The 20209-nt window shown below is 38.7% G+C and overlaps 1 protein-coding gene across 2 annotated transcripts in view; it reads left to right on the top strand.

Annotated features, from left to right (window-relative positions):
• The window catches only part of LOC120523745 (kelch-like protein 1), a 422640-nt gene that overhangs the window by 396687 nt on the left and 5744 nt on the right, over window positions 1–20209 (top strand). For both annotated transcript variants that reach the window (XR_005632692.1, XM_039745321.1), the window contains exons 8-10: window positions 6187–6349; window positions 6958–7170; window positions 9881–10052. Coding sequence is in view for 1 of the 2 variants with exons in the window: in XM_039745321.1 (XP_039601255.1) it covers window positions 6187–6349; window positions 6958–7170; window positions 9881–10052 (548 nt within the window). In the remaining variant the exon portion in view is untranslated. The remainder of the gene's footprint in view (window positions 1–6186; window positions 6350–6957; window positions 7171–9880; window positions 10053–20209) is intronic.

Raw genomic sequence — 20209 nt, 5'->3', positions numbered from 1 at the left:
CCAGGCTTGCTTGTGGATCGGCCACTCTGGGTCGAACCTCCACTTTCATATTATATTCACCTGCCAGTCTGGTTCACCCCTAGGTGAGACTCAGGGTTCTGCCTTCACAGGTAGACAGGCACTCTCCCCTGAGAGAGCATAATAAGCTCCCTTTGCCACGCCCCTCCAGAGCAGCCCAAGTCTGTGAGCCCCTCCTGCACACCGCCTGGTCAGCCTGGGCTGTCCAGTTAAGTGGGCCGGGAGCGGAGCCTGCACCTGGTCTTTCTGAATCGCGGGACATTCTCCCCACCTGAAAACTCGGCCCCGGTACGCTCCCACCTGGGTTTGGTGCAAGTCCTGTCCCCTTCTCTTCTGGGACCATTCCATCCTGCCGACTACGCCAGTGTCACAAACTACACACAGTGTCATATCAAGGTTTGGGGCAGCCACCCGTATAATTGGTATCCTGGCTGCAAAGTTGAAAATTGAATACAGCACTGATGTGCACAAAACCGAGTCCAAAACAGAGCTCAGGGAATAGGGAAAAGGTTAAGGCTTTTAAAGGGGAGGACAGGAAGTGACATCAAAGGGGTCGGGCTCATGAAGGTCTTCAGCCATAGGTTCGAGCCAGATGTGACATCACAGGGGCCAGAGCCAGCAAGGTCTTCTTCCATAGGCTAGGTCTCAGAAGTGACATCAAGAGGGCCAGGTGGACTCTCCCGTGAATGGTCTGCAATAAAGGGAGAAAAAGAGTTAGTGCACTCTGCCAAATCCCAGTATCACTCGAAACTGCCCTTCCTCAAGCCCTTTAGCTGCCTCCCATGCATACGTGTGTGACAACATTCATATGTTGTCCAAGCCATATCCATTCCTAGGATGATGGATGGTATGAGTCCAGTAGCACAGATGCACAAAGGTCAGCCCAAAATCAATAGCTGATGCATTTCGGAAGTGAAACATAATACAAATTGAAAGCTAAACAAAATATTTCATCATTAAATGAAAGAATAGTTCATTAAGGCATACAGGATTAAAAGATTATTGCAAAATAATGTAGTAATAATGAATGATATAAACTGCTTTCCTCATAAGATTGGAAATGAGTAAATGTCTATCATATAGACTATATACTGTACATTTCATCAATATTATAAACACCATAGATGACACAATGTAAAACTGAAAATGTAAATAAATCAGCACCATTAATAGTTACAAATACGCAAATGTAAGGGTTCAAAAAATGTATCTTAATAGAATAACATAAACAATTACTTCAATCAATCAAAACCAGATGATCTAATATAAAAATTGATGACCAATTATAAATTTGCTGAATATGTAAATAAATTAAATACCACCCATAAAACTACAGTTATGGAAAAATTAAGATTGGCACTGTGATTCACAAGAAAAAAATAACATTTGTACTCACTATCCTTCCTAGTTTAAATGTAATCAAATCAAAACTCAGAGCGGAAATGATGAAGGGATTAGGTTTGAGGCATTCATGAACAGAAAGGTACAATTAATAGATTGCAACTCAAGTCAACTCATTCATTCCTAATGAATTGCATGTATCTAATTTAAACATCAAAAAAGTATGATTGCAAAGCAACTGTTTATCAAAGTCTTTCCGCAGAATGTATAAAGACAACTTCCAATAAATTATGTTTCAAATCTTACAATCTGTAACATTACTAACTTTATTCTGCATGATATGCAGTGTAACCTTACAGAATGTTTTGCCATAATACAGACATGGGCATGTACACATGAACATACATATTTATAAAACCCCTTTTCTGCAAAAGCTTGATCTCTGTTTCAAACTAGTAATGCTCTTATTTCTTTTCAAACACCTTAGATCTTTAAAATAAATTCCTTTAAATTATACAAACCAATGAACTCATGGCAGGTCACCTCTTTACTACCATCCGCATCAGATATACAGTATTATGTGTAAAGGTCAGAATAAAACAAGAAATTGTAGATTCAAGGCATTCCATCATAACCCATTAGCAAAATCTATGAAAAACAAATTCAGGCTAGATTTGGCACAAATCAAGGTTTAATAACAGAAAAGACCATATTTTGATGACTTAACTCAAATTAGAGGGAAAGAGAGAAAGAAAGAACTGAAGGTAGCCAATGTGAATTAACCAACTTCCACAAAAAGACTAACATATTAACAATATAAAATAATAAAATAGTCCAACAAGAGCAAAACAAAGTAGTAGGAGGAATTTGAAATAAAAAATGTACTTTACATAAACTTGACTATCAACTTAAAGTAAAGAGCCTTTATGGACAGCAGGTATGGGCCACACGCACCATGGGAATGATCTTCTAGTGTGGACTGCTTCATTGGGAAACTGAGGATAAGGTCAAGCTTTAAAATAATATTGCCTCAGGTGACTGCTGTAACAGTAGGGCAACCGAACAGTTCCTATCCCTTATGCTCAATTCTCATAACACAAGGGAGAAAACAACACCCAGACAAACACACGCACAAAATTTACTGAGGTGAATCCCTAGCAATAATTTAACACATATGAGCTTTGGGAATTTCAGGGGAAAAAGTTGAAAACAAGCAAACAACGGAAAATCACTAAGAATATTCTGACAGTTGACCTTGTCAAAGTTATATAAAACCACAAAGGTAATGTTCCTCTTTTGTAGCCTACATTTTTTCCTACCTTAAATCTTCTCTACCTTAAATGTATCATGCTTTTCTCCTCATTATGTTACTCAATGATTTTTAAAATTGATATGGTATAATAAATAGGTATGTTTTTTAAAGTAATTAAATGGCACACTGAAACAATTTTGATAATTAAAACAATGAAAACAAGTAAGACAATATAAGTAAAGAGTAATCATAAAGTGAAATATACTTGCAATATCGACTTGATGTTTTTTTGAAAAAATAAGTGGATTGGACTGGCGAGCTTTGTTGGGCTGAATGGCCTGTTCTCGTCTAGAGTGTTCTAATATTTATCCAAGACAGGATAAACATTTTATTCATTTACAGATAAGAAGGGGAAATGCTGAAAATGAGCTGAGTTAAAACAATAGTTTTATGTAGAATTGTCCTTTAAGCTAAATTTATAAAATAGAAAAGGTAAGCTAGTTTAGAGTTTTCTTATAAAGTCTGGAGGACCTGTGCAGTTTGCAAGGTGTCCCCATGTTTGCATACAATGTCTTTATAATCTGTAGTTTTCTCGGTAACTCAAAAACACTGTTATACCCATCCTCATTTTTTTTCTGTTGGTTGTGGTATATCATGTTTTTAAAATGTTGTTATGGGTTTCTGCATTTATCATTATCAGTTTAGGTTGGAAAAATACAATACAATACAATACAATTTATTTTTGTATAGCCCAAAATCACACAAGGAGTGCCACAATGGGCTTTAACACGCCCTGCCTCTTGACAACCCCCCAGCCTTGACTCTCTAAGAAGACAAGGAACAACTCCCAAAAAACCCCAGTAAGGAAAAAATGGAAGAAACCTCGGGAAAGGCAGTTCAAAGAGAGACCCCTTTCCAGGTAGGTTGGGCGTGCAGTGGGTGTCAAAAAGAAATGGGTCAATAGAATACAATACACAGAACAGAACAAATCCTCAATACAGTATAAAAATAAAAATTTTAGAAGTACGGAGCAGAATTTAACAATGGATGACATCACATAATATGATGTGGATTTGTTTATAGTCCTGGAGACCTCATCCATCAAGCTGCCTCCCCCATTTGGCCATTCCACAGCTGAAACAGTGCTAGGCCAGCCAATCCGATGAAAGGACCTCTCTTTCCCATGATTCCAGTGATCCTCCATCAGGGATGACTTTATAATAAGCAGGCACAACAACATAAAAATAAGTATGTAATATAGTATGTTAGGGTGTCACTGCTGCCTCACCCCTTTAGAGTCCAAAGATCAAAGGTGGATTTATTTTCTGTAGAACATGTTTCACATGACCATCATCATCGAATTCTTCCATGTGAAGCCTGAAAACCATGAGGACCGATTTAGATCATTAATGTTAGGTAGAATGCCTAGTGGGGGCTGGGCTGTCTCATGGCCTTGGGACCCCTGCAGATTTTGTATTTTTCTCCAGTCCTCTGGAGTTTTTTTGTTTTTTTTTCTGCCCTCCCTGGCCATCTTACCTTATTTTATTCTTTGTTAATTATTATTGCCTACTTTTTATATTTTTTCTTTTTTCTTTCTTCATCTTGTAAAGCATTTTGAGCTACATCATTTGTATGAAAACATGCTATACAAATAAATGCTGTTGTTGTTATTGTTGAAACTTGCATCTTCTACCCATGCTTTTTTAGGATTTGACTGTAATCTACCATCCCCTCAAAAAAGACATGCAGGTTAGGCAGTTTGGTAAATGAAGGAATGTATGAATGCATAATGCTGTCTTTGTTAGATTAAATAAAGTCTGTTGTCATGTTCATGTTGCTGGTCCTCTCCTTCATGCAGAATTTAGTTAATCTTACTGAAGTGTTAATTTAGTTATCACAAGCAGTATTTTAAATTATTATTATTAAAACTATAAAACTAGATGCATGTACTGATCATGTGTGATGTTTATTATGTTATATGGCTTTTGTGTAATTTTTCATTGTAATCTGTCCTCATTATTATACCTATTAAAATTCATTATAACAATCTATAGGCAATACACTGATAAATTCATTTTACTGTTTTGAATGTGATAGGATGTAATGAAGAAAATCTATTATGTATCTAAATCATTGGATAATTACATTAGTTAACTAATATGAAAGGTTTGTCTTTAGAAAACAAGCAAATAGTTTGCATCATTCAGAGATTATAGTATTGCTGAGGTAACAGATCTGTAAATAATGAAGCCTCATCAGAGCACTGTGTTGTAGACAAAAGACAGAGGTACACCATAAATGGGAGCATTTATATATACTGTCATGGGTTCTCGCAATTTAAAGGCATGCCTGGAGACTTCAGGGCATGTCTTTGGCCAAATAAAAGTATAACATGAGATTAGGCCCAATGAATGGAACTACCTGGTATCTGACAGATTGGCTTCAAGAAGTACATTCCAGCTTTTATTTCTCAAGCCAGCACAGGGAGATTTTGAAAATTTTAGTACAATGCTTTTTTATTTCATTTGCTAGTTATTGGTAGATGAATACATTTTGACTGGTGCCATAAAGCTTAGAATTTCTGAAATGAAACCTTCCTGTTTTTGAATTCAAATAGTGTGATCTGGATAAAATTTATTGGGATTCTGGCTCATATCTACACGTTGTTTAAAATGATTTTCACATATCAATACAATACAATGTCTTTGTTAAACAATTACACATAACGACGTTACAGTCATGCTGGCACCAGGATGAATATGGCTGATTATCATCTTAAAGACCATTTCTCTTTCAGAGTGGCACAATATGCAATGTCATGTAAATGTTTCAGGGCAAATAAGAATTTTTTTTTAAAAAACTAGTTATCAGAGCCAGAGGATTTAGCGAAGCCAGGTGAGCAGGGGGTATAACAAAGTGGGGTATTTGATCATAAATAAAAATATTAGGGTGCCACAAAGAGAAGTTTTGAAATGGCTAAGCTAACACACATTGAAGGCATACAATTATATATTTTTTTCACAATAGCAAAAGCACACAAGACCAGATTTACAAAATATAGTGTACAAGCTGTCATAAAGAAATACTTGGAAACTGTGCAAGTTGAAGTCAGAAAACAATGCGACACCTAAAAAAAAACTATCTGGCCTATGCCATTTAAAGGTTACTTTCTCTAAGGGCTAAAGCAAAATCTATTGAAGTGCTTGCTCAGCATTTGGCAGAGTCATCTGGCACTAAAGCACACATTTTGACTACACAAAGAACTCTTAAAAGTGTTGGTCTTGTAGGGCATATTGCAGCTAAGAAGTCATTCTTGCAGAAGGGCAACAAGCAAAAGAAATGAATCCTTATTATCTAAAGAAACTTTATCATTATTCAAAATGAAAAGAAGATGCATTGTAAGCAGCATATTAATCTCCCACCACTGATATTTACTACACTTTTTCACAAAAAGTAAAAAATAACATACAAATGCAACACATATTAATTGTGCAAATGGGGTGAGTGTAAATACTACATTAGGAAAGTTAAAAAATACTCAAAAATATTTTAAACTTTTCTTTTTTTTTTTCAAGGAGTAACGGTTTTAGAAGGACCTATATATGCAGTTGGTGGTCATGATGGATGGAGTTATTTGAATACAGTAGAAAGATGGGACCCAGAAAGACAGCAGTGGACATTCGTTGCAAGCATGTCTACGGCCAGAAGCACTGTTGGTGTGGCATCATTGAATGGAAAGTGAGTTGCTTATTTTTATTTTCCCAAAACAAAAAAACAACAATGCTGATGTTAAAATATAGATGTTTTAAAAGGCAATGCCTGTGATGATTGTTATTTGTAGTAATGAAAGATCTATAAAGACCTGCAAATATCACCTCCAGTCCTACAGTTTGACTTTAACAGTGCAAACATGCACCCTGAAACGGCCTGCTAGCTTGTTTTACTTATGTAGCTGGGTGGACACTTCCTACAAGAAATGCTGTAAATAAGATTTTTAGACTGGAAAGAGGCTCTTTGTTGAATACTGAATTTATCAAGGGACAAGATACAATGTAAATTCTTCAGTCATCAGGGTTAAGTGTGTTTTATTAATAGTGAGGACTGGTTTTAAACAACAGATGAAAAAAGCTGAGTGGGACAAGTCATTTTACATCTGTATCAGAAGAAATGTGTGCCAGCTCTTAACTGTTCTAAAGGTTAAACTTTGATACTGATACCTTACCTAAACTGTAATCTTAAAACAAAGCTTTTAAGTGCACTTAGTTTCTCTCATAATTTTTAATGAAAGCTGCTATTAAAATATGTTGATTCTTAAATTGTATTTTTTTTTATATTTTTTTTTTCAGATTGTATGCAATTGGTGGCCGAGATGGAAGTTCATGTCTCAGTTCAATGGAGAGCTATGATCCCCACACAAATAAATGGAGCATGTGTTCACCAATGTCAAAAAGAAGAGGTGGAGTAGGAGTTGCCACATGTGATGGATTTTTATATTCTATAGGAGGACATGATGCTCCAGCTTCAAGTCATTGCTCTCGATTGTCAGATTGTGTGGAAAGGTAATCAAGCATGCAGCATGTTCTCATATGCCTTTGTCAAACAGTGATGTCTCTTTTATACTTGCTTCACTGCTTTAAACCCATAGCATGTGAGATAGAAGTTTAGATAAATTGATGTAGGGTTACCATACATCCTGGTTTCCCCAGAAATGTTCTCTTTTTAGGTACCTATCCAGGTGTTCGGGAGTATTTTACAAAACTGTTAGTTTGTCCAAATTTTTAATAACGAAGCCCATCATTGCCAGCCAGATTTACTTTATTTCAGTTCACCTCCTTTTTTATTAAAGTATTAACTATTGTAATATTTAAAACAAATAATTGATGAACTCGCAACGGTGATGCCATAGATGGTTGTTTCTCAAATGGTTCACCACACACTCTTTGAAATTACAAACACTACTCTCTGACATGCACAAACAATAGTCATTTTATCTTTGGCTTGTGATTTTGTGACAAGGATATGCAGATTCCTTTCTTGTTTTTACATTCTGAATTCAGAATTAAATGGATGTGGAATTGGTAGATGTGAGAAACCTATTTATTGACTTGTGTACTGATAATTCCTACCACAATAATAATTCCTTCCATTTATATAGCGCTTTTCTCACTGTACAAAACACTTCCATACATGTAAGACCCGGGTCGTGAGCCCATGATCTCCTTACTGCAAGGTAGTGGCACTACCACTGCGCCACCTGTATATACTGTTGTGGAACGGAAAATAAAAATTCAAACATCTGTCCATCCTTTTTTCTGAACCTAATTAATCCACTGGAGAGTCGAGGATGGCCCAGGCTGTCCTAGTGGCATATTACCCAAAGAAAGAAATGGAATTTACTCTGTGTCTTGTCTAGATACTTTTAGTCATATTCAAGTTAACTAGTTTCTGTAAATTGGTCTGGTGTCAGTAAGTATCAGTGTGCATATTTATGAAAAATATACACTACACATGCAATAGCACCCCAGATATATGGGTTTTTGCAGCATTATAAGTATTGCTGGTTGTTCAGTTTCTGGCTATTCACAACATTAAATTGAACAATACAAGTCAAGGACATAAACCAAAAGGAGCAAATTAACAGTAAAACATGTTTTTGAATAATGATTTGCATTTTTATGTTCACAACAGACTGTAACCAGTAATATAAATTTATAATAAGCATAACACTCATTAGTTCTTACACATTATTAATGTAGACACAATTAGTTTTTCATTAACACAACCAAGTTTCATCTGTAATGAACTGAAGGCAGATGAACAGAATTAAAATAATGTCTAATTCAGGTATGAAAATAATCACACAAGGAATTTTTTATATCCCATTAACTTGCTTAATAGTAAATTAATAAAAACAACTGAAAAGTAAACTGTGCTGCATAAAAGAACAGCCAATTTCCAATACAGGTTTATGTTGCTTCAAAGTATAATCAAATAACATAGAACCTAAAGTTCACTCGTCAAACTAAATTAATTTAAAGTCACCAAATAACATAATATGAACATCTGGAATATGCTAGAAAACTGAGTTACCTTGAGAATAACCTGACTAACGTGCAAACTCCATAGAGACAATGTTATTGCCAGTAACTGATCCAATGTCCCTTGGACAATGAGTCAGTAGCATTAGGAATTGCTTTGCTACCCTTCATAAGATTGCACTTTTTAAAACTGCTGTTAATACCTTAATAAACCTGCCACATTTAACATAGGGTTTGCACTGATGGCTGTATACTCTCATCAATTAAATTAGGGACATGTTTATATTGTATTATGAGTTTGCAGTGTCTGATATTTTAGTTGTTTAAAGATAAATATATTTTCCTTTTGGATATGTACATTTGTTGTATTTGTTATACTAGGATTAGTTTTGTCTAATTTTAATACGTCCAGCTTGTGATTTAGTGTCATTGTACAGTATACTGTTTATAAGTGTGAGAAGATATGCATTTTTGCAGGGTTGATGGGAAAAAGGATGGATATAGTTAGAAAAAAAAGACTGTTGCGTGATATGACTGTAGAACCATCGAGTTTTCTGTTGTGTAGTTGCAATTGCATTCTGTTACTGAACAACTAACTCAAGAATGGATACATTTCAAATGTAAATGACTGGATGTGAGTAGTTCAGTGCAAAAGTCATATTGAATTTTTGCACTTACATTATACTTGTAATTATGCAAGTATTTCACTGTTTTAAATGAATATGTGACCTGCACATGCCAATCAAAGTGCCCATCCTATTATGTCTTATAGCGACTGTACATACATCGGAAGGTAAGTATGAATGTCCTCTGGCCTTAAATGTTTACCTCATGGACTGGTGGTTTATATATTAGCTATTCCCAGTGTACAGTATTTAGGTACAAGTTACAAAATTACAAGGTTTTTTCTTTTTTAAGTGTGCCATGTTTTAATAAAGATTATGGTTTCTTAAAAATATTCTATTTCATTCACTCATTGACTCATTTAATTGAGGCCAATGTGTTTGTATGTACACTGAGATACAGTCCTTTCTTGTTTATTTAATCTCCTCTCAATTCTGATTTTAAATACATATGGATAACTCATGTACCTTTCTTCTACTGCACATAACAAGTTATTTTTTCCTCCCGTTGAAAACCTGCACCTTCTTAAGCAAAATATGTTAGTGTTAAAACATAAAAGAATTACAGAGTCTGGTTTCAGTTTCTTTGTTTTTTGTTGTAATTTTAGATATGATCCAAAAACAGATACTTGGACAACTGTTGCACCTCTAAGTCAACCACGGGATGCCGTTGGAATTTGCCTTCTTGGAGATAAACTATATGCTGTTGGAGGTTATGATGGCCAAACATATCTGAACACAATGGAATCCTATGATCCACAGATAAACGAATGGACAAAGGTAATTAACTAGTTATTTTATAAAAACACTGCTGTCATAAGAAAAGCTACATTTCATTTTAATCTAATGTCATGACTAAGAACTTTCAAATGAAATCCTGTTACCTGTTTATATATTACAAATTCCACTTTACAGTATATACAGTACATGTATAAAAAGGTTACTCAGTCTGATCCAATTAACTATAGGCCAGTAAGCGTAACATGAGTCTAAATAAAAGTTCAAGCATCACATGTCAAGAAAAAAATGTATGAGCAAATTGCTTGAGTTTAGCTGACATAGGTAGTTTTTATTGTAATTAGAGTGGTGCACATTGCATTATTTCCCTGTAATGGATGGCGGCCATTTATCCCGCCAATACCCCAAGCCGCCAGATGGAGCCCTCCTTGCAGCGAGGAGGTCCCCAGAAGACCAGCAGGGCATCATGGACATTGGAGTTTTATGCAAAGCCCTGCTGGATGCCGTGGGGGCCACAGGAGGGAGCTGCAGGAGGACCGAGGGCTTCTTCGTGCCCTGTGACCCGGAGGTTCGTCACAGGAAGAGCGATGGACTTCCGGGTTGAAGAAAGGGACGATTTACCCTGACCCGAAGGAAAAGGACTTGTGGACTATTGGGCAGAAACACTTCCGGTCAGGGATTATAAAAGGACTATGAGAACTCCCAGACAACGAGCTGAGCTGGGTGGAAGGGTGGCAACGCGTCTGGGAGCTGGAGGATTGGTTATTTGTTTATTATTGTGTAGTATTGTGAGATTTATGAGTATTGTGGAGGAGAGTGTGCTTTGTGCACTGTGGAAGAGAAATAAAGTCAACATTTGGACTTTTACCTGGTGTCTGGAGTCGTGGACAGGGGTTCAAGGGAGCGAGGGCGCCCCCTATCGTTCACAGTGGCGTAGTCGGCAGGATACTCTAGCGTCGTTTGCAGAGGACCTGAATCAAAAATTTCTGTGGGAAACGAACCCGAGAAGACTGCGGAATCAGGAATCACCACAGCATCGCCAAAACCCGAAAAAACCGAGTCCAAAATGGGAAAGAAGAAGGGCAAGCAAAGCGACAACGCCAGCGGAGTGCCGAGGTGCAATGGCCGACGCTCGGGAGGAGTTAAGGAGAGGCCTTACAAGTCCGGAGAAACCTCCAGGAAGCAACGATCCCTCTAAGGTACGTGCCGGGAACGACTTTAAAAATCCTTTTATTGTTTCTCACCTTGTCCCGTGCATGTACCTTGGAGATGACCACCTGGAGGCTCCGAGGGGAAAAGGAGACTGCCCCGAAGACGACGGCCTTCTCTTGTCGAAGCCAGAGCACCTAGAAATCGACTTCCGCATGATGGCAGCCGACAAGGGACACGGTAGCAAACCCGTGCAGTCTGGGAAGGAGGAGCTCGCGTCCTGCTGTTTGCACCTTCAAGCCCAAGAAACGGACTTGGTCTTTCCGAAGGGAAGGGGAGGCGGCGAGGCATCGCCAAACCACAAGAAGGTAAGGAGGGTCGGGAAGTAGCTGATCGGGATGTCGAAAAAATATTAAAGGCAGACCGCAGTTCGCGAAGAAGGCAACTCGACCCTCCGAGAACTCCAAATCCCAGAAGCCTCCGCGAGACCCGTCAGAGCACGTGCCTGAAGCGGGCGTGCTCATTGGCTCGGTCGGCAGGTAACACAAACGAGGAAGTGAGTGTTCTGCCGGTCGAAATAAATAATTATATTGACTTACGGAGCTCAAAACTAATCGAGCCCGTGAGCGAGTATCTTACAGGTCCTGACGACCATTGAAAAGATCGTCGGGGATTTGGGAGCGGCAGCCAGAGAGCCGTTGGAGAAGGTGAGGGCCTACGTGCGGCGATTTGGTGAGGAGCCTCCCGTAATGAATGATGCGGCGATACAGGTAAGCGAGACCCGTATCGTATATAATAGAGGGACGCGGTGTGATCCGGGCCCGCGTTTAATAAGTAGCGGTGCCAATACACGGCGTACCCTACAAAGAGGTCGGTACATTAACCGAGTGGTCGGCGGAAGGGCTAATCGATCCGGGGCAGCTAGACAGTGCTGACTCCCGGAGCGAGGCAGCCCTGAAGACGCCGCCGCCGGGAATTTATAAAAGTAAAGGGGTGCAACAGTAAAGGGTCTCTTTACTTAATAGAGAGACTCAGACTGTGGACAAGCCCCAGATTAAGCAGGAGATCCCGATAATGAAACGAGGGTCTCCTGACAAGAAAGGAAAAGAAGCAGAGAGAGTGAAAGCACCTTTAGAGGCGGCAGGGGTTTCTCTCCCAGCAAAAGGGGCGGACCTAACAGTTCCTTATTGTTTTCAGTCCCGTAGGGGAAGAATACCAGGAGGACAGAGGCAGTGTTACGGGTGCCACAGGTTGGGCCATATTTGGCGGAACTGTCCTTGGAGAGAGGGGGACAAGAGGTCAATTTGGAATAATATTCCCCCTAGGTTCTCCAGGGACCAAGATGTTCGTTTTAATCAAGGCTCAACCAGGACGTCCTCTTGAGGAAGACTTCCTCTCGGGGCAGGCCTCGAATAATAATTGTCGCTGGGGAATACTGTAATGGATGGCCGGCCATTTATCCCGGCCAATACCCCCAAGCCGCCAGATGGAGCCCTCCTTGCAGCGAGGAGGTCCCCAGAAGACCAGCAGGGCATCATGGACATTGGAGTTTTTATGCAAAGCCCTGCTGGATGCCGTGGGGGCCACAGGAGGGAGCTGCAGGGAGGACCGAGGGCTTCTTCGTGCCCTGTGACCCGGAGGTTCGTCACAGGAAGAGCGACGGACTTCCGGGTTGAAGAAAGGGACGATTTACCCTGACCCGAAGGGAAAAGGACTTGTGGACTATTGGGCAGAAACACTTCCGGGTCAGGGATTATAAAAGGACTATGAGAACTCCCAGACAACGAGCTGAGCTGGGTGGAAGGGTGGCAACGCGTCTGGGAGCTGGAGGATTGGTTATTTGTTTATTATTGTGTAGTATTGTGAGATTTATGAGTATTGTGGAGGAGAGTGTGCTTTGTGCACTGTGGAAGAGAAATAAAGTCAACATTTGGACTTTTACCTGGTGTCTGGAGTCGTGGACAGGGGTTCAAGGGAGCGAGGGCGCCCCCTATCGTTCACACCCTTCAGCTTCAAAAAGTACCACATGACTGGTTAGTGATCAAGCTAAAAGAATTGCAAATTTAAGATGTGGTTCGTACATAAGTACAAAATTGGTTCAAACACTGGGAACAAACATTCATTATGTAAAGAAAACTTTTTCAGAATTAGGTAATGTAAAACGTGACATCCCTCAGGGATCAGTGCTGTTGCCTTTTTTAATACACATAAATAATGTAGATGAAAAAGTAGGCAAAAACACAGTCAAGTTTGTAGATAATGCTAAATTTAAATTTACTTACTTAGCTGACATCTTTATCCAAGGTGTCTTACAATATTGGAGACACAATTGGTTTCATTATTTCTGTTTTTCCAGTTGGAGCACAGCCAAGTGAAGTGGTTTGCTCACAGTCATGCAGTGTCAGTAGAGAGATTTAAACTCAAAACCTCAGGGTTTGAAGTCCTAAGCCTTAACTACCATGCCACACTGCTTGGCCTAGGTGTAAGAGTAGATACCATAGAATCAGATGAATACAAGCTTGAGCAAATTGTGGCAGATGGAATTTAATGTTAATGTAAAGTATTATATGTAGGAAGTAATAATGTGAGATTTGAATATACAATGGAAGGATTGAAACTTGAAAATACACCATATAAGAAGAGCCAAGGAGCCATAGTGAACTCATCACTAGACAGTGTGCAGGAACAACCAAGGAGGCTAATAGAATGCTAGTTTATATAACATGATATGTAGGCTACAAATCAAAGGAAGGTATGCCTAAAGAAGAGCAAGAGGATATCCAGAGGAGAACTACATTGTTTCAGGGCCTGGGACGTATGAGCAATGGGGAAAGATTGAAAGTGCTGAACCGTTTCAATTTAAACACACAGTAATTACGAGATGACATGGCTAAATGTTAAAATGTAGGAAATTAATTATTACAATAGGTCCCTTTTGTTATTTCAAAATATGTTCACATTAATTTACTTTACTTTTTAATGTAAAATAACAGCTGCTCCTGTGCTTGTCACCATGACAGACCTCATGCCCTCTAAAGGTGTTTGATGCTTGTGTGGTGCCATTATATACTTTGTTACAGTATCCTGCACAATGGCTGCATTTACCACTAAACAGGTAAGTAATCATGAACAAGGTTCCAAAATAGTCGGAAAACAGTCAATAAAGTTGAAATGGTAAAACAGTTTCTTTTTTTTTTGACATAAATTAAGTAAGAACTTTTTTTCTGTGAGACAAGGCCAAAATGCTGGTCAGTCTGGGAGAAGCTTCTCCATCCACACAATAATGTTGAAGAACTGGCACCTCTCTCATTTCCTGAACATAAGGTAATGTGCAGAAACATTGCCATTAGTGACCTTATCAAAATTTTCTTAATTAGATGAATAATGAATAAATGAACTGTTTATTTCCATGAAGAAATCAATGATTCATAGTTATGTAGTGTAAAAGAAGCACAACAGACAAGGAGAAAGGTTTGGGGAACCTTCCCGTATATTAATAACAAAGTCTCAAAAAATGTGATGAATAAACAGCAGTCTCAAATGACCGAATCCAGGACAGGACTGACTGGGGAAGGTAAGTGGCTGGCTTTATAGGTGGTAGGAAAGAAGAGGAGGGTCAAACGGGGAACAGGCGGAAGTGAGGTCAGAAGAAGGGCGTGGTCTGGAAAAGGATGTGGAACTTGGTTGGAGTTTAGGTGGTCTTTCCTTCTGGTGATCTGCAGAGGAGAGAAAAAAGGCAATAGTGCACTTCATCAACCCCTGACCCAGCATTTTACCTTTAGTTAAGCCTCCTGACTGCCTCCCAAGAGCACTTGTGTGGCAGTAGGTGTACAAGTGACATTTGGGGAAACTGTTTAGAGTTTTTCTGATTGACTGGGAAGGCATTATTTTTCTTATTTAATACAAAGGAAAATACATTTTGATATCTGATTTCTCATTTTTCAACCAGTTTTTAAGGAGTATATGCAAAACAAGGAAAACAGAATAATTCTACTGTATATACTGTACATTTTTACATTAGAAAATTGTTTATATTTTCATTAAAATATTTTCATAGCATAGTATATATAGTGGCACAGTTGCTTGTAGTAGTAGTAATAAAAGTAGTAGTATATCATCACATGTATTGTAAAATTCTTACTTGCATGTCAGACTAATATGCAACACATTGCCACTCCCTGGTGCCAAGATGAACATTAATGTTTCAAAATACATATTTTAATTTTAGTTAATATAAAATGCGTCTGCATACCTGATGTACTCCTTAGTCCTATTATAATCAAAACAACTAATTTTCTAAATATTTTTGTTTAATTTACGTGTATATAACTGAAGATATTAAAAGTTCAGTTACACTGTGAAATGCTGTATTTTTGAAATCACTTCTTTCCCGCCATCATTTTTAGAACTCCATGGGGTTGATTTCCGATCCTGCCTTATTCCTTGTGAGGGCCGAGTTTGCATGTTCTCTGGATGTCTCAATTTTTTCTGTGCACAATAATGACCAATCTATATTCAAAAAATATGACAGCTAGGCTGACTGGCAACTCTGAATTGTCCCAGTACAAGTGAGAGTGTCTTTGGAATGGATGGCCCTTTTCAGAGTCAGTTCTTACCTTGTGTCTAATTTTGAAGCCCTAAAACTGGATTATATGAGTTTAGTAAGTGCATTATCATTACAGGTTTAACCCTCAATGGGTCCTTGTTAGAAAGTTACGTTCCAGGTCCTTGGGGTTCAAATTGCACCCCTATTCGTTGGTATATATAATTCAATGGTACCAAGCTCAAATTCAATGAACTAAAGTTAAGATGCGTTTATTAGGTAAGTGCATGATGCATACACAGCTTATGCAGTGAAACAGTGCAGTTAATGGGGTTGCGGCAGTGGGGGGGGGGTGGCAGCGGAGGGGACTGGTCATATAATGCACATTCCGTCTAGCCGACCCCTTCACTGTCGCGATGTAAGTGCCATTTTAATTCCAATGTTCTAATAAGATTGTAAAATATATATTATCACACCTTTTAGATGCAAACGTTTAAGATTTCTGCAAATGACATGTCTAAAGTTATATGCATTTGTCACAAAGTACATTTGATTTATTGACAGAATGTGCTGGACAAGCAGGCCTAGAGCACTTATCACAGAATTTGCGTGTCTTCCTGTCAAACTCACGCGGGCACAGGTGACAACGTCCCTGTGTCTTCTTCATTTTAGCTGGTCTCTCAGTTCCTGCTTCTAGTTCTCCAGAGTCCAGCTCTAGAAGTTGGATTGCATCCATGATCGGTCTTCTGAGCTGGGCTGCATTGTCCAAACGTCTTTTAATCAGTGGCTCGACAAGAGACTCCCCGAGACTCATGATGAACTGGCGACGACGTATCGCTTTGGATGACTTGTTCCAATCAGGGATATTGCACATCCAGATCACGAAACTGGCAATGGCAGCTGTGTCAAGCACGTTGAAGAACAGGACCATTGGCCACCTGTTGATTTTTCGTTTGCAAGAGTAGATGCAGGCCAAATGATCCATGTTATCTACGCCGCTCTTAGTAGCATTATAATGAAGGATGATCTCTGGTTTTTGTTTCATACCATCAACAACCTTGTCGTGATGCATTGTCAACAAAAGGATGACCGGCTTTCCTTTTTTGGGGACATATGATACCAAAGTTTTGTTGCCATCAAATGCAAAGATCGAAGAAAATTCGTCTCTGTTTTTTGCTATCATGCTCAGAGGAATGTCTCGTTTATTCTTGCGCATCGTTCCTACATAGGTCATACCCTGTGTAAGCAATTCTTCTGTCAGTGCAACGCTTGTAAACAGGTTATCTCCCACTACATTACGACCACTTTTGTACCAAGGTGATACCATTGCTTTCACAACACGTGCACCCTGATCATGATCTCTGACTTCATTCGGTTGCCGCCCAAGATAGACCTCTGCATTCAGTGGATAAGATGTGGCACTGTCACAGCACCACCACACCTTTATCCCATATTTGGCAGGCTTACTGGGAATGTACTGCCTAAATGGACATCGTCCTCTGAATGGGACTAGTTGTTCAACTCTGTTCAACGACGGTCGTTTATTTGAACCAGTCATCCTCCCAGCGTGAACGACTGTGGAACCGTCTGGGTAAAGTTGAAAGAACTGCATTGTAGGTCAGTGATAGATTATGTATAAGGCCACCGCCTCTGTTCAACGACAGTCGTTCATTTGAATCAGTTGTCCTCCCAATCCACCTACAATACAGTTCTTTTAACTTTGCCAACCAATCAGTTAGAATTGAGAAAGCACTCTGGATGGAAACAAAGTCCAGCATAACTCTTTTTTAGGATAACCATGACCTGGATAGCTGAGAATCTCCACAGACTTCTGTCAAAAATTAAGTTTTTTTGGGGGTGCATATTGCACCCCCGATGAAAATATGCCAGCGATAATTGACGTTAACACTTTTTCTATCATTTTATGCATGACCGTATGAAAACTAGTGCACTTACAATGTCCTAGAGGATAACTGCTGAAATTTTAATAATAACATGGTAGTAGCCATAGAAATGGGCATGGGGTGCAGAACGCACCCCAAGGAACCATTGAGGGTTAACAGCTGTTTTTTACGAGGTGAGCTGGTTGCCCCCAAATCTTTTGTTTCATTCACTACGGTCCTGGGATGAGATCCATTCTTTTCATATTGTCTGATACCACCTGGAAGCACATCTTTTTGGAATCCCTCTTGGCCTTATACCCTTCATTTTCATGCATCTTTGTGCACCGCTTCACCTAGTCATCCTCTGCCTTCCCTCCATATGCCTCTGCACAACACATCCACCCCTTTCTTTTAACTCTGAATTCAATTTTCTTCCTCACTCTGTGACACTTCACTGATCTATCTCACCTGTGCTTTTTACAGTTTTGCTTCCTCTTTCATTGACTAAGTCTCATGGCAACACAACATGCTGCTCCTCACATAACTTCCATAAACTTTAACCTTTAATGCCAGAGAAGCTGCTTTAGATGTCAGAATCAGGACGGGTCCCTGGATATCTTTCATGGACCTCCCGACCTGGCTGTCACTATTCTGTCTGGCCCCTCTGCACTCAACAATTTCAAACACCACTCCACTTGGATATGCTCCTTCATCTATCTTCCCCTTTGTTAGTGCTTTTGTGATCTCCTATTTTGAAAATTGACAGCTCAGTCCTTCTATTATCTCACATTGTACATCAACATGTCATTCATTCTGTTTATTCACCAACTTCTTCATATACTGTACTTCTATCCTTAATCCCATTACTATAAATCATAATGTTCTCTTCAACATTTTTCATGGATGCTTTTTAAAAACTTTAATTAGATCTAGTGTAGGTGTGCAATGAGGGTTATATATGTCAGTCAGTCAGTCAGCCAGACATTATCCAACCCGCCATATCCTAACACAGGGCCATGGGGGTCTGCTGGATCCAATCCCAGCCAACACAGGGCGCAAGGAAGGAACAAACCCAGGCAGGACGCCAGCTCACTGCAGGTTATTTATAAGTGTAAAAATAAAATATTAAAAACATTGCAACTTACTAGTATATATGTATAGTACATTCTCAGTTGTTCCATAAATGTAGTGTATGTACATAAGATTCAGATGGTCTTCTTCACAATTATACTGTATTTGCAGGTGCTAGAGACATTATTTTTCATTAGAAAATAAATATTTACCCTAAATAATACATACTGTATAGGCTGTGTGGTCTATAAGTTAAATATTAGATTATAAATCACAAAGTTTCTGACTGTACTCCTCTGGATATCCTCTTGCCTGTACTTAAGGTGTAACCATCATTCATGTAAAATATTGTAAAGTAACTTTCTACTGAAGTGTAGCACTTTTTTAACCATTTATAACATTTTAACACCACCAAAAGTATACTTTTGTTGAATAAACTGCAGTATCAGCTGGGTGTTCAAACTTCAAATAAATAATTGTTGATAAATACCAACTGCTCTTAAAACACATGTGGGTGCAACCATATGGTAATTAGCATAATGATGCATCTTAATTAATGATATTTAAATGAAGAATGCAATTCATATAAAGTGTTGAAAGTATTATATCATTAGTAACATGGAATATAATGGCCCACAGGAAAAAAAATATGGAACTGAAAGTAAGCTGCTGGTATCCAATGTGTAATCGAGACAGAAACAACTGGAGAAACAAGTCAAAGCAAAGTCACTGCTTGCCAATAGATTTAGTGTATTTGTGGGGAAAGCTATTGCTGTTTTTTTAATTCTGGACCTTTCTGTGGAGTGTTCATGCTTTTCCTGTGTTCATGTGAACTTTATCTGGAATATCTAGTTTTCTTGCATGACCCAAAGAAATAATTTCAGGTCAGCCAGACACTCTAAACTTCCCTAGACAGAGTCTGAGTGATTTGGCATGGACTTGGCTGCTGTCTTGCATCTGTTTATTTCTGGATAGGTTCTGGCATCCTTATGAATTTTTTACAAGGTATGTGAATGTAAAACTTAGAACTTTAACACTTATTTAATATTTTTGCATATACATTGTGTTGGAAAATAGTAAATTCAAAAGCAACTAAGTGGCTTAGGATTCTGTAGGAACTGTGACAGTTTTTTTTTTGGATATGACATCTGATACTGTATAACTAGCAAGATTATTGCTGATAAGGCAGACTCTTTTCACATAAAAATATGGAAGCAGACTACACTATATTCTAGTGTCTCTTTTCATGTTGCCGTTCTGACAGTAGTTTAACAAAACTTTTTTGAAGCCTGAAGCTTTTTTACAAGTTAATAAATTAGATTTTTGATGTTGATTTCATATACTTTGTTAATCCCAGAGTTGCATACCTATTGGAATTGAAACTTCACCATCTATTAAAGTCAATGCCTGTTTTATATGTGATAACAGCACAATTAAGGTGCTGAGTTTTGTAATGGCTCAAAAGCAAACATGCCCATAAAACAGGCTTCACAACGCTCAAAATAGGATATGCCATTCTGAATTGGGCTTGAGGATTTTATGTTATGCTATGT

This window comes from Polypterus senegalus, chromosome 2 (genome assembly GCF_016835505.1).
Source record: "Polypterus senegalus isolate Bchr_013 chromosome 2, ASM1683550v1, whole genome shotgun sequence".
Taxonomy (NCBI): Eukaryota; Metazoa; Chordata; class Cladistia; order Polypteriformes; family Polypteridae; genus Polypterus; species Polypterus senegalus.
This window is presented reverse-complemented; position numbering and strand designations above follow the sequence as displayed.